The 27942-nt window shown below is 35.3% G+C and overlaps 2 protein-coding genes across 3 annotated transcripts; one reads left to right on the forward strand and one right to left on the reverse strand.

Annotated features, from left to right (window-relative positions):
• Positions 1-8007: 8007 nt before the first annotated feature.
• LOC145101608 (transmembrane protein-like protein) lies at positions 8008-14085 on the forward strand. Its single transcript, XM_079038842.1, has 14 exons — positions 8008-8388; positions 9178-9236; positions 9433-9541; positions 9684-9790; positions 9891-9959; positions 10450-10965; positions 11262-11815; positions 11902-11966; positions 12577-12656; positions 12739-12843; positions 12951-13090; positions 13168-13296; positions 13482-13634; positions 13717-14085. The coding sequence occupies exons 1-14, from the start codon at positions 8193-8195 to the stop codon at positions 13880-13882; spliced, it is 2448 nt and encodes an 815-aa protein (XP_078894968.1). The 5' UTR covers positions 8008-8192; the 3' UTR covers positions 13883-14085.
• A 1080-nt stretch (positions 14086-15165) lies between these two features.
• On the reverse strand, positions 15166-17522 carry CRCK2 (calmodulin-binding receptor-like cytoplasmic kinase 2). Of its 2 annotated transcripts, XM_079038844.1 has the most exons (6): positions 17223-17520; positions 16569-16810; positions 16303-16471; positions 16147-16236; positions 15743-16044; positions 15166-15659 (listed from the first exon to the last, which is right to left on the reverse strand). In XM_079038844.1, the coding sequence occupies exons 1-6, from the start codon at positions 17464-17466 to the stop codon at positions 15453-15455; spliced, it is 1254 nt and encodes a 417-aa protein (XP_078894970.1). In that variant the 5' UTR covers positions 17467-17520; the 3' UTR covers positions 15166-15452. The 2 variants fall into 2 exon arrangements, with proteins under 2 accessions (XP_078894970.1, XP_078894969.1); XM_079038843.1 differs by having other exon boundaries at positions 16147-16471; positions 17223-17522.
• Between the last annotated feature and the right edge of the window lie 10420 nt (positions 17523-27942).

The raw sequence follows: 27942 nt of genomic DNA on the forward strand, positions 1-27942 counted from the left end.
ATTCTATTTTACAGGAAAGTTTTTTGCCCCTGGTGCACCTTCATGGTCTTTAGTCATAAATATATAATTTGTGTCCCCTCATTTCAACCTCTCGTAAAAAACACAAGAAATAAATGTATAATAAAGGACTTTCTTTTACAATGTGCATCCATATTCAATTGATTATCTATGAATATTCATTACAAACTTATATATCATTTGTTTATAAATCATATGTTATAATATGATAATAGTTATATACCATTTAAAACCGTAAAATTACAATGCCCAACAAGACAACAATTGTTTATATAAATATGGACAAACAATTATATATTTTCAGTTCTGAATACATACGTGATATCAGAAATAAACATATATGTTCAGTTCTGAATATATATGTGATATCGGAAATAAGCATATGTATATGTCTCGTTTTGAGCATATACGTGTTTTGTAGAAAAATAACCTCAACAACAACAAAAAAAAACATATCAGTATATTCATTTTCCATGAATTACAGTGAGGATATTATTATGACATCTTAAATTTTTGACGATAGTATATTCTTTCTTGCCCAAAGTAGAAGAAAAACAATAAAAAAGGATACAAGGATACAGACGTACAAACTCCATATCAAGCTATCATGTGATGGCTTGTTATATCCTTATCTACAAACGTTTATTTGGCTTAAAATATAGACTATATCATAACACAAACTTTTGGATAACACAAATGTTTTAAAAGAAAAAAAAAGGACGGTTGTAGTGGGGTTTTTTTTTAACCAATAAAAATGATGAAGAAGGGTTGTTTACAGTAGATAAGAATATGCAATTTAGAACATAGATTACCTTTAATTATTACTTGGTGGTGGTTTTATTTCAAAGCAATAAAAAAACAACCAATGCATCCATTTTGATCTCTTTCCACCGATTCCATGAAAGCTTCGATATCCACTTCAATATTGCCAACCATAAAAGATTTCCTACACACTCTGATGATCGGAGGGGTGGGTTTTGTATTGTATTCTGAATTGGAGAAAGCGGCTTAGGGTTAATCCATGAAAAAGGGATGAGCGACGTTAGCGCAAGAGAGACATTGAGAGAGAGAGAAAGAGACGTTTAACAAGAGAAAAGGTACATTTAAATTAGGGAAATTGAGTAATGTATTTCATATAAACAAAGTCTTTTGAAGAAAATAATACAAACTTTTTTGTTTTTGTAAAATAACCATTTTGTCCGGAATAGGTCATTTCGGAACAATCTCCATAATACCGGAGTAAGATTCCGGACAATCATGTTCTGGAATAGTCAATTTTTTTATGTATAATGTGTGTTTGGTGATTTTGTATAATAATTCTTTTTATAAAATCTAATGTATGGAATCTTAAAATCTACAAAAAAAAAAAAACAATAAATTCATAAACTTAAATTTGTTTTAAATAGTAGAACAATGTTCAAATGGACTTTGTCATCGTAACACAAAAGATTTCCATCAATCGTTTACAATATGACATGATCCATAGACCGTTTTTACCTTCTATAAAATATGATTTCCAGACGATCAACATCTCTAGGAACCAACATAAAAACACTCCACAATCTCTTCTATTGTCAATTTGTAGTCGTACGTCTGGGGCCTTTTTAAAGGTCATGTTGAAACTCTCAATTGAGATTGCATCAGATGGTTCGGTACTCTAGTAGTTGATACCCACTAGCAGTTGCGGATGCAGACTCGCATACCTATAAACCAATCATCATCTTCTGAACAGTAGCCGCTCTTCCAATGACTATCGTATATAATCATTTTAAATGTCTTCAAATCCACAACACCCAAAAACCAGTAATCAGCTGGTACATTGATTGAGATGTAAAGCTACACAAAAGGTTGGAATTAATTAATCATCAAATAACATTATTATAAATTACTATTACTTAGGTAATGTATCACACTTTGACCAAGCTGTGTAAATGGATCCGTCAGCAATGTCACTCCAGTCAAATGTATCAATGTTGAAAGTTGGTGGCACAATCGTCCACCGAACATCATCTCGTCTATGCTTTGTCAAAAATGAGATCCACAACATCATATGTTGTCAATCAAAACTTTTGTTGTAAAGTAAGTATTGTTATTAGAAGCGTTGTAACGCCCAAAAACTCAAAGTAAAATTTTCATTTAAAAAAACACTTAAACCATACAATTGAATCATTCAAAAACCAGTTACAGTAATTAAATCATTTTAACATCAAAGTAAAAATCATAAATAACCAATGCGGAAGACCTTGGGGGATGTTGTGCAGTCACATCAAGCCCTTCCATTTGCAACCGGAAGTACTTGAAATCATAAACACATAACAATAAGTATAAAGCTTAATGAGTTCCCTAAAATACCACATACCATACATATCATGAGGCCTAGTCTATATATTGGGCCCAACCCATAATAATGGGCCTAGCCCTCCCTAATCAATGGGACCAGTCCAACATATAACTGGGCCTAGCCCATCATATAGTGGGCCTAGCCCAACATACAATGAGCCTAACCCACTCATGCAATTAACCCCAACCTTACATGTATGTCAATGAGCCCAACCCAACATACAATGCGAGAGTCATAAAGACAGCTAGCATCCTACATAACACATTCTAGTAGGCCGACATTGGTATCTTCGACACATGGGTACAGTGAGGAGACTCACCTTAATCTGACGATAAACAAATCACTCCCTCAAGCTGCTGCTACCACGACCCCTCACACCGAACAAATCTAAAATCAACCTAAATTAATAATCAGGGTACCCATAATCAATTGTCCCAATCATATACTATCATGCTAAGTTGGTAAAAGACCAATTTTTCCCTTCCTATACTTGACCCAACAAAACATGACCCAAACCCAAAATGACCTAAGACCCAAAATGGATCGAATGGAATTCTGGTGAGTACGCCCAACGTACCAACCCATTACGCCTAGTATATTGGGCTTCAACCGAAGGAGAACTTAGGTTGAACCCGTCACGCCCAGCGTACCAAGAGGGTACGCCCAACATGCACCCTATACCTAAAACTCATCAATAAGCTCATAATGCTTAAAGATAAAATGTCTAATTCACATATCTAACTCTTGGGAAGGTCTTAACTAATAAAGTTGGCAACTTTAAGCTTTTGCACGGCTTAATAGGGCCCAAAACCAAACCCTAAGTTCATAAACATTACTAAAGGACCAATAACTCATGCATGGTTGTACCATAACCTCCGATATCTGATTTTTATGACTTAATAATCTCAAAATTGGCTAGAAATGATGCTTAAAGGCTTTGGAGTAACTTTTACTCACAAGATCCAAGTCATATGACCAAAACATGCCAAAACATAACCCAAAACTAGATCTACACTAAAGATCTATAAAGTTTGAAGCTTTATACCTCTAAAAGCTTACAAGGATGAAGAAAGTCTTGAATCTTCGAGCTCCAAGCTCACCAAGGCTTCTCCAATGAAGAAAGCTATGGTTTTGAAACTCTGGTTGGGGAGATTGGTAGCTTGAAAATGGGGAGGTCTCAAGGGGCTTAAGGTGCTTAGATAGGGGTCCAACCCTAAAAATTAGGGTTTTAGGTCAGCTCGAGTACGCCTAACGTACACACAAAGTATGCCCAACGTATTGCATGGGGTCCACGATCCATTTAATGAATTATGCCCAACGTACACCTAGTGTACGCCTAACGTAATCCAAAATCCCCAAATTCCTCTTCAACTTCAAACAACTATAACTTCTTCACTTCAACTCTGTTTTCGACATTCTTTATATGCACAGAAAGGTAATGAAGAGCCCCATAATCCATCTAATTTCCTTTGACCTAAAACACACCGAACTAATTAAAATCCTTAATTCATGAAAGGAGCCTGAAACATCACTTTTCCCATTTTACCCCTTTGATTCCAAAACACAAACTGAGAGCTTGGATCACCTAACCCAAATTATCCACACCCAATATGGTCTAAAATTTATTACTTTGAAAGCCCAATGCCTCTACCTGATCTATTTATTTTCCATAATTCTCGAAATAAGAAACTTCTCGAAACTGGATGTTACAATTCTCTCCCACTTAAACTGGATTTCATCCTCGAAATCACTATTTGCTACTTTTCAAGCACCCAGACGATCCAAGTAATTCTTCCTGAACCCCACTTCAGACCAAAAGTGGACTCATACAACGACAGCCTCCCATGGCTATAATCGAAACCCAACCTTAGCAGGACTCACATACCCTGATGACGAACAAATCCCTGTCCTGCTAATCTAATGAATAATAACCACCACTACTCTGCCCAAAATCTAGAAATCTAATACCTTGTCTAACTTCCCAACATAAAAATCCATTTTGAAACTTAGTCAATACAACTCCACTTCGCAACCCTGCATATATCCCGATGATCAAAGATTCACATATTCATTCTACTCGAGACCTTATGATTCCATGATGACCTTCCACTACCTTGGGATGCAGAACCTCCAACCGTCTCCTACAACCGACAATCTCGCGCATGGTCACACCATGAGACTCCGCCCAAGAGTCTAACTGATACAGGCTATCTAAGCCTAAGTACCACACAGATTCTATCTATTGATCACAAAGTCATCTTACTCTAAATGTGATCACATCTTAACTAAGCCAATTGCTACCAGGTTTCACCCATACTATCATAACCAAATGGGCATCGCCCACAGGTCTCACCCAATCTACACAATCGAACGGTCCCCGCCCACGTCTCCAACTGTTCCTTATTGTCACGATTGTCTAACTGTTTCTCACTTTCAAGGAGGCAAAAGGAATGGATCGCATCTTGTTTGACTCGCATCAAATGCAAACGTCGAACTGTCATGGTGGTTCGTCGTCGGAGGAGAATGGTGGAGAGCAGATCGGAGCAACGACCCTGCCAGTGACACTAGTTTGGAGTGGCAGTTGAAGGAGATCGGTAGTAACAGGTGGTCCGATGATGGCTTGTTGAACATGTTCGGTGACTGGACGCAGTCGATTGAAGGTGGACGACAGGTGTGTATAAGACATTGGAGCAGTGATTCCACCGACAACGTTGTCCCGTTAGGTAGTCGACTGAAGTTGGCTGATGGTGTTAATGGTTGTCGAAACTGTTGCCCCCGGGTATCGAGGAATGGTCTGATGGTCATAGTAGTAAGGGTGGAGCAGTCAACGATGGAGAAAAGGGGTGGTCGACTGGCGATCTTTGGTTCCAGTCGGCAGCAATGCTCGAGAAATAGAGGTTGACGCCTGGCGCCGGAAGTGGGAACGAAGATTAGTGTCGAAGATGCTGCCAATTAATTGGAGACAATGGTGATCGTCGTTGTTGGGTCGCTGACGATAAAAACGACCAGCGAATAGGGATGGTCCAACAATCGTGGTGTTCGAAGACATGGAGGTTGGTGGTCGCTGTTGTTGAAGCTATGATTGTGCTTAGAGCTATTTTCGGTTAGTCGAAGTCGACTGGCTATAGTCAGGTTTAACTCGTGGTGGAGTTGATCCAACCAGAAGAGATGGGGGAAAGTTAACCCCTGATTTGTTGAGTAAGGACATGGACCTAGCGGGTCCCACCATGGAAACTCTTGTCTTCTAGCTTTTACCATGGGACCCACTTGAGATGTATGAACCCAATACATGACTAATACATAGCCGGTGGGGATTGACTACCTTTTTTTTTCTTGTTGCCGGTTGAAAGCAGACAAATATATACATCTTGTTGACCAAACACTTCTCGTTTGCCTTTTTTTTTTTCCTTTTGGCTAAAGTGAGGTGACATCGACGATCAAGTCATTAGAACCGCCCCAGGGACTGTGCCCCGGGAGCAGGCTCTGACGATCAAGTTAGATCGGTTGGTAAAGATGAGATGGTTCTCCTTATCTAGAGAGAACCATCTTGGTGTTGGGGATAACGTATGGTGGTTGTAGGAGGAGAGTGGCGGCTGAGCCAACGGTCTAGGGTGGCGGCTGAGCCACCGGAGGACGTCCCTCTCCATGGAGGAGACATTATTCACTTTATAGGGGACAATTAGGTCAGGCCTTGGGCCAGCCAAGTTCAGGCCCAAGTAGCAAGGAGTTGGGTAAGGCCGCCCGGAAGTGTCGGGCGAGGCTGTCGGGTGCACACCAGGCAAGGCTGGCGGGTGCGCACCAGGAAAGGTAGGCAAGGGAGCGCCAGGCCAGGCCATCAAGAAAGTGTCGGGAAAGGCTGATATATATATATATATATATATATATATATATATATATATATAGAGAGAGAGAGAGAGAGAGAGTTAAGTTATTGCAAGAACTTAAAGGTTTGCGAGAACTTGAGAACTCATAATCCACTTATCATTTTTCAAACAATACCACAAATATTCTCCAAATGGTGCATCGAAGCCATATCCTAGCTCAAAAAAATATTGACAATCTTTTTTGAAATGTGCATGTATGCGCATTTGAATGTATTTATATATGCATGCATGCATATTTTGTGTATTTTTTTTTAATATTTTTCAAAACAACACAACAATGAGACTCAAATAAGAGCGTTTAAGAGAACTGCAACTTGAAACCATGAAAAAAACCAAAAATATGCATGCATGTATATTTAGATGTGCGTCATAGCTCACCATGACGTGTCATAGTTCCAAGACTTGTATTTGCTGCCGAGCTTTAACAAGATGTCGCATTAAGTCATATATGTATATAAAAATGAATAATAGTAGAATATATATATATATATATATATATATAATATTATTATTAATTATATACAAAACTATTGCCTTAAGTCACGTTTTACAAGCGACGTGGCTCGCTACGGCTTGAAAAAGCTTTAGCCTTGACATTGCCGCCAAATCACGTGTTATGTTATTTAGAACCTTGGTATATACTCTTTATAAACATCAAAATATCATATTTGTTCAACTTAATTTTTAAAATTTCATATTTACCATTCATAAAATTTCAAAACATTGTATATGCAATTTTTAAACATTAAAATATCATATATGTCTTTCTTAAACATTGAATATCGATGTTAATATAAAAAATATATCCTCTGTTTACAACATGACAATAATCAACAACAACAAAAACTAAGCAATCAAACAATTCATTAATGAAGAGGGTTGAAGATGTAATGTTTCTAAGATATAAAAAATGATTATAAACTATTAAAAACATTATAAAAAGGATTTGGACAAATTTGATATTTTAAAGGTTTATGAAGAATAAATATAGAATTAAAATTTTAAACTAGACAAATATGATATTTTAAAGTTTAAAACGAATATATATATATATATATATATATATATATATATATATATATATATATATATATATATATATATATATATATAAAATTCTCCAAAGAAAAGGAAAAACCTTGAATATGAAACAAATAAATATAAGTAGGACAAATGATTTTAGGGAAAATTTTAGAAAAACCCAACATATTTTCATCAAATGCTTAAAAAAATATTATATTATTTTTTAGTACACTAAAAGCCTTATATTTTCTGAAATTCTTAATTAAGATTTTCTGATTTCAGAAAAACCTAATTTATTTTCATGAAAAGATTAAAAAAACCATTATATTATTTTTTTAGTACATTTAAACCCTCGTATTTTTTTGAATTTTTTTAATCTAATGAATTTTAACAATCAAAACGTTGAAAATCAATTACCTAGCATTTATGGCTATCTAAGATTTATCGAACTCAATTTCTTAAATGATACATTTTAAAAAATATAAGAGTTTTAACATACAAGTAAATAATATAATCGTTTTTTAAGACTTTAATGTTGAGTTTTTATAAGATTTTCCAATGATTTTTTCGTAGGAGTCTTTAAACAATAAACATGGACTAGAGGCGAACGAACGCATAGATAAGGGGTCAGTAGTGTCAATACGAACATTTACAAAGCACGTAGAGGGGAAGAAAAGTTTTAAGCGAAGAAAAAGGTTCCAAAGTCAAGAACCAGTCAATGTCGATTTATTTCTTTATTTCTTTATTTCTTTATGTTTTTCACCTAAAAATCGCACCCAACTCCAAATTTAAACTCTATTATATTCCTTACTGATGATATATTTATGCTTATGTTGAATGATCAGTTGAATGTTAAGAAAAGCTAGTGTTTAATGGTTTCTACCCACTTCTATTTTTTGTTGTAGAATCAGTTGAAACAGATTCAAATGGAAAAGAAAATCAATTATTCGATTCCGGGATGTCTTTATTCGAATCAGTTTTACTTTTTCATTTGTATCGGTTGTTTAGTTTTCGGTTGTTGTTCATATGAAACTAATGCTGTTCCCTATGACTCCTTTACTATCTCAAGCTTTACTTATGGTAGAACTGTGCTCAGACCTTACGATTGGCGTTATATCAGAGGTAAACTTTATCACTTCATTGGAGAATTTTGTGTTAAATCGTTTGATCGGTTTGTACGATTAATTAAGCTATCTTTCTTCAATTTTATTCTGTAAGGTAAAAAGTGGGATTGTTTAAGGGGAAAAAGTTCAATTTTGGGCGTTTTGCCTTTGGATCATCATTTAAGTGATGATTAACAACAGGTTGATTTGATTTGATGAAAGTTATAATCTTTGCCATTAATTAAGCTCGTATTCTTGATTTAATGATAATTTACATGGTGGGTCAAAGTCAAACTTGATATTTTCAAGTTGAAAGATTAGATTGCGTCCATTTTGCCCTTAGATCCGTGCGTATTGACAAGATTAAGATATCTTTAACTACATCGTTAACAAGGAACCAATCATCATTTTGTATTAATTTTAATTGTATAAAACATAGATGGTGAGCTGTTTATGTTTGGGTTGAAATTTTTTCTTGATTGAAAAGATTAGATATTGTCTGATGGTATATCACTATATATAAGGTTATAATATTTTGCATTAATTGTCATTGTCAGAGTTATTTGATGCACACTATATAAGTATTCATCCTAATGCAACTAGTTTGTGATAAAAAGGATTGTTTTTTATGTTGATTTGGTCATGACATTTAGGTGATTATAGTCCATTATTGGATTTGTTGTCAGATTTTTGTCTCACGTTCCTTTATATTACCCTACTTTTAAACATGAGAGAAAAACGAAGAATTGAAGAACAAGATTAGTAATTTAGTATTTAAACTAATTTATCCTTGTGTTTGTGATTGCAGTTGATTTACCAACGTGGTTTTCTTCAATGACTCTATCTTTAGAGTCTGATGTAAACCTTGTAAGTAGGAAACTAAAACTTTTATCAGTAAAATGTTGTTTTTGTTTAATGTTTTAAACTCTTTGCTTTTCTTATCTCAGCCCACAAAATGATATTGTTAAATGATGAAAACAAATAGGACATGAATAATATTAAGATCAATGTGCATTGTTTTCTTTTTGGATTTCTTGATTAACATGGTTTTTATGAGTTGCAGGATAAAAAAAGCATTATGATAGTAGATAAAAATAATCTACCAATGATTTGTGCACGTGAAGGAAGTCCTCCTTTGCCTGATTCATATAATACTTCTTTAATTGGTTTAGGTACAACATTAAGCTCTTAATGGTTGTTTCCTTTTTACTAAATACTTAAATATACAAAGAATAACTTAATAAAGGAAGCCAGAGAAAAAAAAAGCTTTCCTCATTAAGTCAATTTACATTCTATAAACATTCATTGCTTCAGAGTTGGACCCCATTTTAAATGGATCTTTGGCAATAGAAGGTCTTCAGTTTGCTGAGAAATGTTATCCAATGCAGAAAAAAGTTATGATAAGACTAACAAATGAGCAGGTTGACTTTTTCTTTCTGTATTTTCACAATTCACATTTGACTTTTTCTATAGTTTTGATGATGAATCTTGCATGTATATGAACACGATATTGTTATTCAGATTTCTCCTGGAGTATGGTATTTTGGTTTGTTTAATGGCATTGGATCCACAAGGACTCAATCAAAGATGGTAAACAAAATTATCTCCAATACTTGTAGTCATTATTGTTTGACTTTGACCTTCATTTATTTCTATTACAACACTGACATCATACTTTGAAAAATCTACCCGATTATAGCAATGAAAATTGCTTTGTATTTTGATGACATTGCTGTAATTGGGTAGATTTTTTACACTATAATGTTGTAAGAGGAAGAAGTTAAAGTAGGATGTTATAATAAACAAATCAAATGCTTTTAATCCTTGTTTTTAACATTAGAAAGTACCCAATCTTATTTCTTTTCAATTTTCTAACAATTTATGCAACTGATTTGATAAAATTATGCATTATTTGGTAGCGAAATGAAACATTGTTTTCTAAATTGGTACAAAAAGTGTAACTTGGTTGTATAGATAACAAGTGTTTTACCTGACAAAAGATTACTTTTTACCCTTGTATCTTAAAAAATAGACTATGAATAATTTCCAAAAGAATAACATGTTTTTATGTGAAATACAGATAAATCGAGGTTCAGGGTATTCTTTTACTGGAAATGTGAGTGTTGAAGGTTGTGTGAGTCCATCAATCTCAGGGCAATTCTGCAATCAAACGGTTGACCATCTTTCATGTGTTGACCAAAAGTCAACACAAGGAATCATCACTTCTTGTAAAAACGATTTTGAGGGTTCTTGCATTGATTCAAATGAATCAAAACTCTACTCTTTGGACTTATTGGGAATTTCAGAAGAAATCATGATATCATTGAAAAGTAATAATAGTAGTAATACCACATTGATGTGCTATGCTCGACATGGTGCCATACCATCATCATCTACACATGATTATTCGGGTAATGTCAATAATGCCCCTTTGGTTATACGATCGCCTAAAGTTGGTCGATGGTATTTTACTATTCTACCCCTCAACTTCTCAAATGAAGACACAAAGTTTTGCTATTCATTGGAATGGAAATTGCTTCGGTGCCCTATAAATAAGGCTGGATTGAATTGTACATGGGAAAGATACACACTTCAGGTTGTTTAACATCTCCCTAAATCCTAATTATAATGGGCCAAATGCAAGAAATAGAAACATACTTTCTTTTATCTGTGTATTATAGAATCCTAATAAAAATCTATTCAATTATAGTAGTGAAAATTGTTTCATTGATATAAACAGGTAGATTTAGATTTTTCAAAACAATGAAAATACATTGCTATTTCTTGCATTTCCTTTACGCTAGGAGAAATGAAGGTGGGACCCACATCTAATTTCTTCAGCCACTTGCTCTTTTTAATTTGATTCTTACAGAAAATGCATGGAATATGCAGACAATTCTTAGGAAGAATCCTTCTGTACCTTTCGAATCATATTATTTACCAGTGAGCGATAAAATCTCTTCGAATTCTGCTAATTTCCTTCTCGAGCCTCTCCTTAGCAACTCATCACAAGGTCAAAGTCAAAGTCAAAGTCAACATATTGCTTGGACTTATTTCCTAGTAGACATCCCTTCAGGAGCAGCTGGAGGAAGTATTCACATTCGATTGAATTCGGATACAAAAATAAATCATGAATTATATGCATCATATGGTGGACTACCATTTGAAGATAAATGGGATTATTTTTATGCGAATTCAAGTAGCAATAGTAATGGTTCTATGTTCTTTAAGTTGTATGCTTCGGATGAGAAGACAATTAGTTTTTATATCGTGTATGTTAGAGGAGGAACATGGAGTTTTGGTATAAAACATTTGACTTCTTCCTCAAAAAGTCAAAGTCAAAGTCAAACTACCATGTCTATTTCGATTGAAAGATGCCCGAGAAGATGCTCGTCTCATGGAACATGCCAAAATGTTGTGGAAATGAGTGGTTTGTCTCTATACAGGTATTGAAATATTAGGGTAAATTTCGGTTTTTGAAGAAGATCAACTATCACTTAGATTCTAAATTCTTGCTACATTTTTATTTCAGCTATTGCTCATGTGATCGTGACCATGGAGGCTTTGATTGCAGTGTTGAAATTGTCTCACATCAAGGTACAATTATTTCCACCTTCTTACTCAAATGGAAAATAACATCTGAGAATTCTCATCTCTCACAATCGTGTAGATTAAATCATTTGAAAAGTATATCGGGACATGATGACACACTTTGAAAAATAAAAGGAAAAAGAAATGAGGGCAATTTTAATGGAAAAACTTCAATTTCCTAACTTTCTCTATTAAGGTGGTGTTTGGGATTGCTTATTTAAAACATCTTTTTTTTAGAAGTGCTTATTAGCTTATGTGGTATCAAAATGGAGTTTAAGAAAAAGTGTTTGAATTAGCTTATACATTTTGCCAAAATGCAATAAGCTGATAAGTTGTTTTTTAGAGTTTGATAAATTGTGCTCATATATGTAAATTGACCAAAAAAGAAAGAGGTAAAAAGGGTAAATTAGCATGCATGTCATTGGTATGAAAAAAAAAAAATGAGACTACGATAAACAATGATTTATAATTCAATTGATTATAGTTCTTAAATAAACAATCATTTGTTATTCAACATCAAGGGTAAAATGGTCATTCACGCACATTCAGACATATCATTCTGTCCAAATAAAAAGTCAAGTACTCAAGATAGAGAACATTTTATCCACTCTTGTAGGGCATATATGGCAATCAATTTCCCTAATTGCATCAAATGCTGCGTTTGTATTTCCGGCTTATTGGGCGCTTCGACAAGGGGTAACATAAATTCTTTCTTGGGAAATCCCCACATGAACGTAAAATTACATATTTGCCCATCATCATATTCTGATTCTTGTAGGCATTTGCCGAGTGGGTGTTATACACATGTAGTGGGATTTCTAGTGGATTATATCATGCGTGTGATGTTGGCACTTGGTGTGTTTTATCTTACAAAGTCTTACAGGTAACAACTTATCTTTTCCCATTTCATTACTTTTAAACATGACCTATAAAGGTCAAAATCGTAATTTTTGTGACTACACCAACTAAAAAAATCTATTTGTTATGCAGTTCATGGACTTTTGGCTTTCGTTCATGGCTGTGGTAGGGACTTTTGTATATGTAACAGATATTGATGAAGGATCAAAGAGGACAATTCATACAGTTGTTGCCATTGTTACAGCTCTTATGGCTATGAATGGACCAACAAGGTAATCTTGCTTTATGGGTTGTACCTTGTGCATAAAAATGTGTAACTTGATAACATGTGTTGTAAATGATTTTGCAGTTCCTCCAACATTGTTCTTGTTATAGCCATTGGAGCAACGGGCCTTCTTGTTGGCCTTTTAATCGAGTTCTTTACACATTATAGGCGATTTCCATTTTCAGCAGAACTTTTCCTTAATATGCTTCATAGGTGAGAATGAGATCCTCTGTTGACTTCTCGGGTCAAAGTCAAAACCAGTAGATTTCAAATTTGAAATTGATATCGATTTTGTTACCAAAAGATCTTCACTTTTGGTGTAGTTGATCAGATTTTGGTTAAAGCTTAAAGATTTTGTATAAATTTGAAGTTTAAAATGATTAGGTTTGACTTTTCAGGTGGCAAATGGTCAAAGAATGGTGTAGAAATCTGATAAAGACGATTCTTAAACGCTTTCAGTGGTTCTTTGTGATTGCTGGATTTGCTGCATTGACAATGGCTGCCATAAGTTGGAGCTTGGAATCAACCAATAGTTATTGGTTTTGGCATAGGTGAGTTTGTGAAAAGTCCAATCTACCCCTCCAGTGTTTGTTTTATTCATTGATGATTTAATCTGACTAAATTGTGTTGCAGCATGTGGCATGTATCAATATACGTATCTTCTTTCTTCTTTCTATGCTCCAAAGTGAAGGCAATGAATTGTGCAAATGGAGAGCCTGAAAACAGGACCTATGAGTTGACTCGACAAGACTCGCTTTCGGGAAGTCAAGACCTAGGGGAAAATGGGCGAGTTAGATAGATAGGTATATTAAAATATTAAATATTATTGTTATTATTATTTTTGTTTATTCTTGTTATCTTTTGTTGTGATGGTTTTGTAATAGGCAAGCTAGAAATTTAGGTGAAAGGGTTGATAGAATACTTGGGTAGAAGGTGTAAATGTAAAGGGGTCTTTTAGTGAATTCTGAACCTTTTATTTTTATTATAAAAACTTTGGTTAAATTCTTCTGTTTGCAAAATGTTTTGAAAGGAATTAAATCTTTCATGGGAACTGGATTTTGGAAGCTTTAAAATATCAAGAGATGGAAATCTGTTATGATTGACAATGAAATGGAATTGAAGCTTATTCTAATGTATGTATGTTTTTGTTTGGGTTGTAAATCTATAAGAAAAAGGGATGTAGCCATGTAAACAATAATTAATGATAGAATTCTCGTTTTTATATATTCTGTTCGTGAGTTTCTTTAAATACTTGTAAAAAATAAAAATACTTAAATTACCTTTTCATGAAGTTTGTGTTCACGGATCCTTTTTAATTTGATAAATTCCAATAGAGTTGCTTATTTTTTTTAGGAACAAAACCACCTCCATACATTCTTGGCAAAAGCACATCCGTAAGAAAAATTTATCAACCATATCCTCTTCCAAACTACAAACGGACACAATTTGGAGAATATCAATGCCTCTCCTTATCATATTCGAAGCAAGTGGAATTCTATAGACCTCCAAAAGTAACAAACCACTTTAGGGAACCCATTTTATCCATTTAAATCCAGACCCATCGGTTGGAGATGCTTCGAAACCTTAATTCTATGATTTTAGCCTTGTAAATTTATCCTCTATACTCAGGTTTCATTAATATACCAACTTGTACCTTCCAACATACCAATAAATTTTTTCAAAGGCTTTAAAAGAGCAAAATGATTAGGGAAGCCTTACTTAACATCTAATTTTCAAGTGTTCAACTTGGCATGAAACATATCTACAATCGGGGTCCAATGTTGCATATCAATGAAATTAGCGTTGAATTCCATTATGAACTGCAACCAACCAACCTCTAGAAGAAATGATGAAGTGATATTAAATTCCAGTTAATTTCTACCGTTTCCTAAAAAATCCGATGGACCACACGACCTGACCCCACAAGCTTTTATGATAAAGTTATAGTTGCTTTTTCCAAATGTTGAAATGGCAAATTGGGTATAAAGATTAAACACGTCTTTCATGCATTTATATTTTTTTACGAAGGGCGATATATATTAAATATTAAAAAACCCAGCAAGCGACGACTAAACATTAAAATAAGAAGAAAAAAGAAATTAGAATTCAATATAATATACAAGTTTTAATGAAAGATAAACACATGTACAAAACGCCTGGCTCTAAACGCAACCCCCAAAACAAATGTTTTTTTTTTTTTTTTTTTTTTCCATTTGTTGAAAATGGAAAACACCAATTCAACGAAAAACACAACTTCATAGCAAGCATCTTTCCAATTATGAGCTTACTTCTATTTGTTCACATCAATTTTTTTTCACCTCTATAAAAATTTAAAAATAACAAAATTACACAAATTTGGAATATTCAAATCAAACTAACAGTTGTTTGTATTCCTTCCGAACGTTCCACAAAACCTCAGCACATCTCCTCATTGTCGGCCTGTTTCTTCGATGAGCAGCAACACATTGTAAAGCCAGTTCCAGAATCTTGTCAAGAGCCACACCATTTGCATCCGACTTTTCTAATCTCGGATCCAATACTGAAATAGCAACACCATCCGCATACCTCTTCATGGCCTAAGGGAAAAGGGTATATTAGTCATTTACCAACGTGAAAAAGGGTGTATTTGTCTTTTTGAGTACATAGTACATATATATACCCATCGTGCTGTGATGCGTTGATCAAGTTCCTGTTTGGGTTCAATTGGCCTCCGACCTGTAACGAGCTCAACCAGCAATATACCGAAGGAATAAACATCACTCTTCTCTGTGAGTTGATATGTTCTGAGGTATTCGGGATCTAAGTAGCCAGCTGTCCCTTTAACCTGAGTCGATACATGTGTCTGACCTGATTCAGCATCCGCTGCTAGCCTTGCAAAACCAAAGTCGGCAACTTTGGCTCGCAGTTTTTCAGTCAGAAGTATATTTGAAGACTTTATATCCCTGTGTATTATAGGGTGATCTGCATCCATACGCATATGTACGCTTTATTCAGTTTAAAACGAAATATACAGGAGTTAATAGTTGGGAAAGAAGAAGAAGAAGAAGAAGAAGAAGAAGAAACCTGTATAAGTGTGGAGGTAGGTTATGGCGTGTGCTACATCTATAGCGATATCTAAACGAGAGTCAAGACTAAGAACATTGCCATTGAAACCTGAAATTAAAGTGTTAGATAGCTGTGTTGCGAGAATGGAGGAAGATTTGAGTCTAATTAGCTCACATTCTAAGTGTTCACGAAGCGTCCCATTAGGAACGTATTCCACAACAACGATTCTTTCATCTTCATGCTCTAAGTACCCATAACACTTCACCAGATTCAAATGCTCTACCTTTGATAACGCTTGAATTTCACTCTGGAACTCGCCTCCTAGATTCTTATCATACATGCTCTGTACAAAATGAACACCAAAAATCTGAGTAAACCAGAGATAATGAACTGAGGTTGTGTGATTTGAAAATTTAGGGAATGAATGATGAGGAGTTAACCTTTTTGGCACGTTTAACGGCAACGAGGGTTCCATCTGGGAGTTGACCTTTATATACAGTACCGAATCCGCCCTGTCCAACTTTTAGAGTCGGTGAGAAGTTCTTTGTTGCCTTATGGATGTCCGCCATACTGAACTTTACACTTCCGGGCTCTTTCGAGTGTGGTGAATCATTCCGAACTGTATTGTAGATACTACGATGTCGCTTCTTTCCTTCGGTTGAATCTGAAGCCCCCGAAATATCTATTAATTCAAACAAGGTACAGTTAGCTCTGTAGATGTTAGAAATCAAACAATTTGCATAGAAATTAAGTTTGCTAGGTTTTTGACTTTTCTAAGCCAATGCAGGCTTTCCATGGTTGTACCCTTGCATTTTCCAAGGAAAATTTCACAGAGTCATCCATTCAATCTCATTGCTTTCAGCGATAATGTTTCGATTTAAGAAATTGTCTTGAGCGATGATGAATGACTAAACCGCGTTGTACAGCTTTTATAACAGGAAGTACAAGCGATCATAACATAACGAGTGGTCAGATCTCGTCATTTCGATGCTCAAAAAATGATTTACCTAAATTATCCATTTATGCCCGTGCTTCGTGTTCAACTTAAGACGTAGAGAGAAAGATTAATCAAAATTATTACGATGATTGATCACCTGAGGCTGAACTGAACGCGTCCGAACCACCAAACGCAGAGGAGCTATGTCTGCTATGATGAGGCGTCTCCTCCTCCGGTGGTGTAAAACACGCTACAAAAACTCCGGCGACGGATCTCGCTGCAGTTCTAACTCGGTTCCGGCTCGATGAGGATGTGGATGAGCTGGTAGAATAGGAGCTTGGGGACGGGGAAGGAGGATATTTAACACGCGTGTCGGAGCTATCTTTCCGGCTACCGTACATGGTGAGAAAGAGAAAGAGAAAGAGAGCTATGGCGGGGAGGATAATTAACACGTTCGAAGACTTTGATTTTTATGTAAAGGTGGGTGCGACTAACGTGCGCCTGGGTAAACGCTTACGTAAGGATCCAGCTGGAGATACGCCCCCTCTCATTTATTGCATACCAACGACTTCCATATACAGTTTATCGACAAATATCTTACTTAATGATGGTCATTTTGTTGGATTAAAATGTAATGAAAAGTTGTAAACCAATTCCACAATATATTTGCATTAAATAAAAAACAGTTATTATTTTTGAAAGTGACATAATCTAAGAAAAAAAGATAATTATAACATAAGAGTTTCAAAGAATATCTTTCCTTTTAACATTTTGCTATTTTTTTGGAAACAACTTTCAATAAAACAAAAAAACTAACAACAAGCTAGGAAATTACGAAGTATTTAAAGGTTTTGGAGCCAAAGACCCATGAAAACAAAAGTTTATGTTGTCTACTACTCAACCAAAGAAAAGACAATTCTTGTATACTATCCACTATTATGTTCTTCCTAATCAACCAAAGAAAAGACTGTTCTTGTATACTATCCATTATCATCTTTTTCCTAATGTTTTTAGAGTCGTGAAGCACATCATTCCGAAATTTCCAAATGACCCAAAGGTCTGTAAATACTATCCCTTCCACTACCTTTCGTCTCTTATTGTTTATTTTCAACTCTTCTACGATCTCTAAAAGGTCACTTGGATCACAAAAATTACCCACTTTAATATCAAGCAATCTAAAAATCGACTTCCACATTTTTTTAGCCACTTCAGACCGACTAAAAAGACATACCATAGTTTCGTCTTCCCACTCACAAATAGGGCATCGCACATTGGAAATCATCACCCATCTCTTTTCCAATTTCACCGTAGTTGGAAGTTGCCCCAACAACATCCTCCAAACAAAAATATTTACCTTCATCGGCATCAAGTTACACCATCGAGTCTCTAAACTATTAACCGAGAAAGAACCCTATCATCTATCCATTTCCTAGTGCTCGCAATAGAGAAAACACCATTGAAATCCATGCTCCATAACCATTTATCCGTTTCTTTCCCACAACGAAAATCACCTAGAAAAGTTACTAGATCAACAAAAGGTATAAGTTGTTTCCAACAACAACAAGAGAGACTTCATTTCTGGGGAAGAACATTAAGTCTTCCGAATAGCAACCTATAAAAAGAAAAAAAAATTGAAACCTTGAAATGATGAGTTAGGTTAAGAATCTCTTTTCCGCATTAAGTGGTAGTAAATATAGTCATTCAAATCTCCCTGTTAGAAAACATCAGCGGTTTCGACATTGGTAAGCATTCCTTTAGCAAGCCCCGTAGCTCGACGCATGTGAAGCTCCACTCAAATTTATGGCCCAACTCCATTCCCAACTAGGGATGAGCATATGGACCGGGGAACCGACCGGAATTGGTACCAGAACCGAAACCCGATGGAACCGGTTGGGCCGGGATGGATACTATATTATTGTCGATTTTTGGAACTAGGAACCGGTCATTGGAACCAACCAAAAACCGGGAAACGAACCAGGGCGAATTTAAAAAAACCATGTAACATCCGGATTCCTAGGTATATTATTTTAATTATGTGTTTTTGAGGTTCATTGGTCTACTCGACGAGTTGGTGCTATAACCCGTCGAGTAGAAGCGGGTGTGGCCACGTGAGTTTAATGATCTACTCGTCGAGTAGGCGTTGTGAGTGGAAGCCCTAGATCCTCGGGTTTGGGGCTTATTTAAAGGCACTTATAGCCTCATTTACGGCCACACCTCACTGAGAAGAAACCCTAATCCCCTCATTGAGCTTTTGAGAGAGTTTTGAGCCTTACTTGAGATTTGTGGGTGCATTTTGGTAGAGGAAAGGAGGATTCCAAGCAAGGATTGTGAAGAGGCTGTTAGATCTGCTACTTATACGTCCAATAGCTTATGTTAGAGGTATCAAGTTCGAACTTTTCTCTTTTGTTTGTGTAGATCTCTCATTTTAGAAGATTTGGGCTTCTTTCCTTTATATTTTGGGACTTTGAGGATTTCGGGTTCTTGAGGAGGCTTGAACTTCAGATCCGGACCTTAGGAGGTCCCTAACATCTAAAGGTTCCTGCTTTATTCAACCTTTATGGAATTTATGAGTGAAAAAACCATTTAGATCGTGTTCTTGGCATTTCATGCCCAAAATGCCATGAATGGATGTAAAGTCTACGACTTTACGTGATAAATGAGCCCTGAGAGTATGGATCTAGAGTTTGGGGAAGTATCATGCCTTAAAGTCGTCTGAATGCATGTTGAATCTGAACGGACTTGCCGAGTTGATGAGCCAACTCGGCGAGTAGATTAGGGTTATCCTGATTAGCTGGATCAGGCGAAAACTCAACGAGTTAGGGGTTAACTCGATGGGTTGGACCTTCATGAGAGTGTCGAGAATCGAGGGGACTCGACGAGTCGCACGAGTGCACTCGGCGAGTTTGGTCAATTTGGACTGTTAACTAGAGTTTGACTTCTGTTGACTTTAAGGACTAGTCAAAATGAGAAATGGAGGTCAGGGAGGGGAAAAATGGTCTTTTACCCATTTCTAGGGCTAAGAGTGTAACAGAGATCATTGAATGGTGTATTTGAGTGTAAGGAGAATATTAATTAGAGACATTATCCTTGTAATAGGCGCAAGCTGAATCGAGGATTCTGAGCACGCGATTTTACTAGCTAGCTTACGAGGTGAATCTTCTCACTCTACTTACCAAGAGTGGTATCTTTATGTGATTGAGTTGTTTTATGTGTTTATCTGTGTATTGTAATATTCTGCATTTATGTCTTGTGATTATTGTTGAATATTGTTGCTATGAGTTTACTGAGTTGGACCGGAAGGTTCCACTAAGACACATTAACCGGAGGGTCCTATTGAGTTATGGCCTAGAGTGGCTAGTGAGTTGTGTATGGTATTTTGGGGAACTCACTAAGCTTCGGGCTTACTGTGTTGTGTGTTATGTGTTTCAGGTACTTTTGATGATCGCAGGAAGGCCCTGATTTAATTGTACACACACTCGCTTTGGAAACATATTTTGGAGGATCCTGGTTTACATGATAAACAACTTTTGATAAATAAATTGTATAAATGTTGATACTGAGATTTTTAAGAAAATATGATATGTGATTTTTATGTTTGAAATGAAAACAAAAATTGGTTTGAAAAATTTACGTTGTTACAACCCACGTCTTTTGGACTTCCAAATTGGACCTTAAAAAAATGCGGCATGGATGTGTGTCTTTTATACTTCGCTAGTTAATGGATCCCTACCGAGTCCTTGATTTTTCGATCATCAGTTAGATTGTTGAACATCTCCATATCTCTATTCGAATCGATCATCATCAATTCATCATCATCTCAAGTCGACATCTTCATATTTTGCTTCCTTCCTCATGTGCTCTTCATCTTATACCAACATCTATTATCCACCAATCCACCATCATTGATCATCTTCTCAAATCTCAACCATCAATAAGCAATGTCAAAAGGTAGAAAAAGTAGTCTACATCCATCAACTTTTCAACAATCACCTTCAGTAATTCGAACTATGGATGCTCATGAAGATCAAGTAAGATTATATATTTGTATTTCGTGTTTTAAGTTCCATTTAACAATGTACTTTGTAGTTTGTAGACATGCATGCAAGATTTTTGTTAGATTAGTTTGTAGTATAAATACAAGATTGTCAAAACTAAGAATTTGTTTAGTTATATAATTAATGTATGATATTGACAATGTATGATTTGAATAGGTTACCAAATTTACTGTGACATCCCCATTTTTATGGCCAGAAAAGACCGATTTTTTGTTTACGCTTTATAAAAATCAGAGTACCTCTTTTAATAAAAATGTTGCGGAATTTGTTTCCAGTAAAACATGATAAATACGTTATCAAAGCATTTCCGAAGAAAATTATTTTTAATCGTTTTAAAACATTTGGGATGTCATCGTCAATACATAAACATAAGCATAAACAGAACTTACATTCATTATCACTAGTGATTTTATATCTCCTTAATCTCTCAGTGTAATGTGACTTCATATCAACACCTATGATATAAATAAACTGAGTGGGTCAGGTTAGGAAACCTGGTGAGTACATAGGGATTTCAATCCCACAATGTTATATCATATATATAATTTAGAACTCACAAAATATACAATTTCACCATATATATAAGCAACTCTTACCCTACTCCGTTAATCCTTACAACAAGACTATCCATACTCCCGGACCTTAAATTTTACCCCATACTCTCGGATCTAATTCATGCTCTTAGATCAATAATTGTGCCCATTCTATATTCTCGGATTAGGGACAAGTGTCTATGTGTAAATCCATACTGCCGGATTAACGACGAATAACTATGTCCTATCCATACTCCCAGATTGAGGACGACTGACTATGTTCCATACTCCTGCAATAAGGACAATTACTATGTCTTAATCCATACTCCTGGATTAATGACAGTTGACTATGTCCAATCCATACTCTCGGACTAGGGACAATGATTGTGTCTAATCCATGCTCCCGGATCAATGACATATACTAAAGTTCTATTCTCTAAGTATAACTCACTTGTACTCGTAAGAAAATACTACCCAATATTCCTCATAATTAATTTAGGTTTACTCTTTATCCTAAATCATCATATATAATCAGGTATGCTCTTTAACACGTATTTCATGCAACATCAATTAACTCGCACATAAACATATCATTAATTCTTCAATCAATACTTGTATTAAAATCATGTTCATGAAAGGGACTATGCATTCACTTGAGAAGGTGGTGACTCGGCACTCGAACAACACTTCGTTACTCTCAACACAGTTTTCCTCGGACAAAACAATGGGTTTTCTCGAAAATCGGGCTTCGCTGGAGCAGCGTTCCCGAGCCGAAAGGCTCTTTTCTCGGGGCTTCGGGAGCCTTGGGGCTTCCTCCGGGTGCTAGGGGGTTTGCCTAGACTTTAGGGGGGGGGGGTTAGGGAGGCTAGAGAGAGAAAGTAGAGAGATAAAGTGGAAGAGGAAGGTGTGAGAATGAATGGAACCCGACATCTCTATTTATAGGCTGAGTTCCTGATGGAATCGCCAAGTAGGTTCACTGACTCGCCGATTCGGTGCCACGTGTCATCACCTGATGGCTTTTCTTGGGGAGAAAGTCTTGGCCCATATTCAGCCACGTCACCCCTTTTGCAGCAGCACCCCGCTGACTTCTAAACCCCGTAACTTTTGCATACGAGCTCCGTTTTCGACGTTCTTTTTTCCACGCATAGGTAAAAACAAGATCTACAACTTTTATTTAGACTCCATCGGCTAATTCTCGACCGATCTTAAATTTAACAGCAGGAGGAGATTATACTGTTAAATGTCCGCGTAAAATTCATCACTTCTATATACAGACTCCATTTTCGTCTGTCTTTTTATTGTTGAGCTCCTATTAATGAGATCTTCAACTCTCATTTAGGTCGCGTAGGCCAAAAACTACTCGAACTAAAATTCGAGTTTCGGGCCGTGCACTGATATGTCAAATCTTAGAAAATTCATAACTTCCTCATACGAAGTAAGATTTGGACGTTCTTTTTTTTTGTTTGTATGTTCTCGGTTTAACGTATACTACAACTTTTGTTTAGATCACTAAGGCTAAAAATTCCTCTATCGTAAATTCACTATTTACGTCTCTCGGTGTCGTGCCAGTTTTGCCGTATAACTTTGACGGGCCATAACTTCTTCGTTATAACTCGGATTTCGGAATTCTTTATATGTACGAAACCCTTGAGACATATTCTACAACTTGGTTAAGATTATTTATTCTAAATAATCTTTTTTTGAAAAGTCATTTTCGACACTTATTGCCTCTAAATTGACTAGCCCGAATCTACGGGCGTTACATTTACCATCATTAAGATACCGAAACTCGGATCTTATTGATGCCAATAATCAAGATGGTAATTCAAATAATTGGATTAGAAAAGACTTTGATAACCAAGTAAGATTAGCAATATTTACTTCTTTAGCATTTTGTCCAAATTTTGAAAGGTGAATAACTCACTCAATTTAAGTTGTATTGACCTGAATATTTTTCCTACATGTTTTTTAGATTTTGTAGATAATTTTAGACTATAAAAACGCTTGATTTTTTTTTTTAAAATTGAATGAGTTACAAGCCTCGCAAGGAAGCATATCAAATTAGAATTTTTTTCAGCATTAAATCACATTCTGAATTTTTTGATAAATGTGCATAACTTACTCAATTTAAGTTGTATTGACCATAATCTCTTTCCTACGTGTTGTTTAGGTTTTGTATATAAGTTTAGACTATAAAAATGTTTTATTTTGTTAAAAATTGAATGGTTTACAAGCCCCGCAAGGAAGCATATCAAATCAAAAAAAAAAAAAAAATGTTTCAGCAATAAATCGCATTATGACGTTTTTGTTAAAATGTGCATAACTCACTCAATTTAAGTTTTATTGACCTGATTCTTTTTCCTACATGTTTTATAGGTTTTGTAGATATTTTAGACTATAAAAACACTTGATTTGGTTAAAAATTGAAAGAGTTACAAGCCCCGCAAAGAAGCATATCAAATTGTAATTTTTTTTTCTGTTTCAGCAATTAAACATAATATGACTTTTTTGTTCAAATATGCATAACTCACTCATTTTAAGTTTTATTGACCTGGTTTTTTTCCTACATGTTTTTTAGGTTTTGTAGCTAATTTTAGACTATAAAAACAATTGATTTGGTTAAAAATGAATGACTTACAAAGCCCACAAGAAAGCATATCAAATCTTACTTTTCTTGTTTTAGTAACAATTTAACAATGTACTAATTATATGTTTTATTTTAAGAATATAGGGTTATGGAGAAGATTCAGGAGAAGATTATATAAAAGAAACACCAGCATGGCATGTTATAACAAGTGATGAATTAGACCAAGAAGAGGAGCCCCAAGAACAACAACCATCAAAAGAAAGAAAATTTGCAACTCCACAAAAACGAAGAAACCAAAAAAAGCAACACCAACAAAAAAACCACCACTACCAAAAAAGCAAACACTACAAAAGTACCCAACAAAGTCAAAACCTAAGAACAAAACAAATGACTTAAAAGGAGTTAAAGGACCGGATTAACCTAACCAGACGAGGTGAGGGTAGAGATAATTGTACCGCTCCTCTTTGGGATTACTTCGAGATATAATGGGTAAAGGAGGAAGATGGAATTTAAAGAAAGTGTGTCAAATGTAATTGTTGCTTAAAATTACGAGTCGCAGATGCAAACCGGAATGGGATAACTTCAACAAAAAAGCATTTTAATGGTTGCAAGTTAAATCCAGACAACAAACCGAATGAAGATGATGACAAACAACAAAAGTTATCATTTACGAAAGCTCCTAATGGTGAGGGTCATGTTTACATATGGAAACATGATGATACGATGATCCAACTTGCCTTACTAGGGCTTTTCACCATCGTGGAACTACCCTTTAAATTCATTGAAAATGAGGTCTTCATTGAATTTGTAAACACCCTCAATGGTTGGGTAAAATTGCCTTCAAGGCATAAAATTTCTCGTGATGTTGTGTCCTTCTATTTAACGGAGAGGTAGAAGTTGCACAAACAGTTAAGCAACCCCAAAACAACTATCCACTTGACAACTAACACGTGAACATCCTCGTGTTAACAGATAAATTTTATGGTTGTCACGACCTACTCAATTACCGAAGATTTTGTCATACACAAAAGGGTAGTCAACTTTAGAGAGGTTGATACTCACAAAGCTGAAGACATGGCCCAAGAGTTGCTAATTTTCATAAACAAGTGGGGCATGAAGAATGTCATGACGATGACCGTTGACGCGACAATCAACATCATTGTGAAAGAACTTTCGGGTATTTACGAGAATGGAATACATTTTCACATTAGGTTTATGGCTCATATCATAAACCTAGTTGTGAAAACGGGGTTAAAACATACAGGATGCGGTGAAATACATTAGAGCCTCCCCGCAAAAGATCAAGATCTTTAAACAAGCCATGAAGGATGCGACTGTAGAAACTCAAAGATTTTTGTGTGGTGAAACCCCAACACGGTGGAACTCTACCTTTTGAATTGCTAAGATCAGCATACGATGTGAAAGATGCTTTTCTCGTATATAGCCATCATGATAAATAAAACCAAATCCGTTTCAACACTAAAAATTAGCAATATTTACAAATTTAGCATTTTGTCCAAATTTTGAAAGTTGCATAACTCACTCAATTTAAGTTGTATTGACCTGAATCTTTTTCCTACATGTTGTTTAGGTTTTGTAGATAATTTTTTACTATAAAAATGCTTGATTTGTTTAAAAATTGAATGAGTTACATGTCTTAGAATATAGCGTACCAAATCTATTTTTTTCCAGCAACATATATGAAACTTTGATTGTATTTTCTTTGTTCTTTTTTATAGATCCAATGTTTTAGAAAAGTGTGGAAAGGATACCGTCACATTCAGAATTTGAGATGATTAAAAAGATGATGGAGTTCCTTGAAAAGTTTAAGAATAAAACTGAAAAAGTTTCGTGTTCATCAAAGCTTATCTTCCATATGTATACCGGGAGATCCTAGACATAGAGCAACATCTTAGGAAACATGAAACCAACCCATATTTTTTGTTTATGGTACCGGATATGAAAGAAAAATATGACAAATATTGGGGTGACTATGACAATATAAGTGATTATGTCTTCTTTGCGGCATTATGCAAGTCAAAGTTTATGAAAATTGTTTTTATCCAAATGCTTAAAGCCAAGAACAAAGATAATAAGATTTCTGTTGATGAGAAAGAATCGAAAGCACATGCAAAGGTTATTGATATCAAATGCAAATTGGACAAGTTTTTCAATACATACTTGGAAAGACCAAACATGACCTCGTCGTCTCAACAAGAAACTCCTGAAGAAGTTGTTAATTTTGATGATGAAAATGAATTCTTTGGAAGCTATATGAACTCGGGAAGTGTCCCATTGACTTCGTCGGAAAGCAAATTGCAACGATACTTAAATGAGGACCCAATCAGATTTGACAAAGGATATGATATCCTCACATGGTGCAAAACTAACGCGGTGCGGTTCCCGATCGTTGCTCGAATGGCAAGAGGTATCGACCTTCTTTTACTTCAATTTTTCATATTTATTTTATAAATTCATGTCGTGTATTATACACTAATTTGTTTCTTAATAGATATTTTGGGGATGCAAATTTCTACCATAACATCCGAATCCACATTCACTAACGGTCGTCAAGTAACTACCAACTATCGTACTAATTTGTCCGTTGTGATTGTGGAGGCATTGATATGCACTCAAAATTGGATAAGAAAGAGTAGCTTTCCTATATATGACTATGACGAAGTGCACGGTGTGTTAGTTGGCGATGACCTCGCTATTAGTAATACAAGAATACTTGTTACATTTTATTTTTAACGTCTTATTAGTAATTGTTACATTTTATTAAGTAATAACGTTTTTCTTTTGTGTTATATATAGACATTGTGGATGCCATACACAACTTGAAGCTAACAGGGAAGAGATAAGATAATTAGTCAAAATGTCAAATAGATGCTGGAATCCACATATTAGAGTTTTTTTTGGGGGAAACTTGAAAGTATATTTTGAATGTTGGATAGTTAATGATGGGTAGTTAGTGATCAGGAAATTATGACAGTTATGTTCTAGTTAAGAGTTGGTAGTTTTTGGGTACTTTGGTTAATATCAACAAAATGATGTAATGGTTGTTTGAAAGAGAGAAATTGACTTATTTTTTATAATATCAAACTTGTAGTTTTTCATATATTGTTTGGCAATCACTTGTTTATATAGATTACATTAATAAGTTAGTGCATGTTCCTACGAATCTAATAGCAGTTACATTCAAAAATTAGAGTATGTTTCTAAAATAATAATACATCCAACACTTGACAAGGTTTCAAGACCCGACAAGAACTGGCAAAAACCGAAACTGTAATCAAAATATTTCTCAAAATACGTTGCTATTTCTCGAGGACCGATTCCAACGTCGAATACCCGACAAAAACTAAAACTGGTAGAATCGACGGTCCGGTTCGTTTCTTAATTTCGTCCAACTTCGGCTCCTAGGTCGGGTCCGGTTCTAGTCGGATCGGTTCCTTTGCTCATCTCTATTCCCAACTGTAGGCCTTGCATCTAGCAACTACTGAACATCTCAGCAGAAGCCCAATGGATCAATTTTGGTCCTCGGGTCATTAGGGGTTTTAGGCTTAGTTTAGTTAGGCATGTATATAAAGGGCAAAATGGTATTTTTCCCTCATCATCATGAATAATGGACTAGATCATGGGTTTAGGCTAAACCCTAATTATTGATTGGGTTTGTTTCTGGTTTTAGTTTAGTGTGAG

This window comes from Lactuca serriola, chromosome 4 (genome assembly GCF_051521515.1).
Source record: "Lactuca serriola cultivar US96UC23 chromosome 4, Lser_US96UC23_V15, whole genome shotgun sequence".
Classification (NCBI taxonomy): domain Eukaryota; kingdom Viridiplantae; phylum Streptophyta; class Magnoliopsida; order Asterales; family Asteraceae; genus Lactuca; species Lactuca serriola.

Excerpts from the sequence above, each read along its gene's own strand:
- LOC145101608 (XM_079038842.1), top strand. The coding sequence starts at position 8,193 with ATGGAAAAGAAAATCAATTATTCGATTCCGGGATGTCTTTATTCGAAT. Across the intron at positions 8,389-9,177 it reads CGATTGGCGTTATATCAGAG|TTGATTTACCAACGTGGTTT; the intron begins GTAAACTTTATC and ends TTGTGATTGCAG. Across the intron at positions 11,967-12,576 it reads TGAAATTGTCTCACATCAAG|GGCATATATGGCAATCAATT; the intron begins GTACAATTATTT and ends CCACTCTTGTAG.
- CRCK2 (XM_079038843.1), bottom strand. The coding sequence starts at position 17,466 with ATGTACGGTAGCCGGAAAGATAGCTCCGACACGCGTGTTAAATATCCT. Across the intron at positions 16,472-16,568 it reads CCGTTAAACGTGCCAAAAAG|AGCATGTATGATAAGAATCT; the intron begins GTTAACTCCTCA and ends CATTTTGTACAG. Across the intron at positions 15,660-15,742 it reads AACGCATCACAGCACGATGG|GCCATGAAGAGGTATGCGGA; the intron begins GTATATATATGT and ends CTTTTCCCTTAG.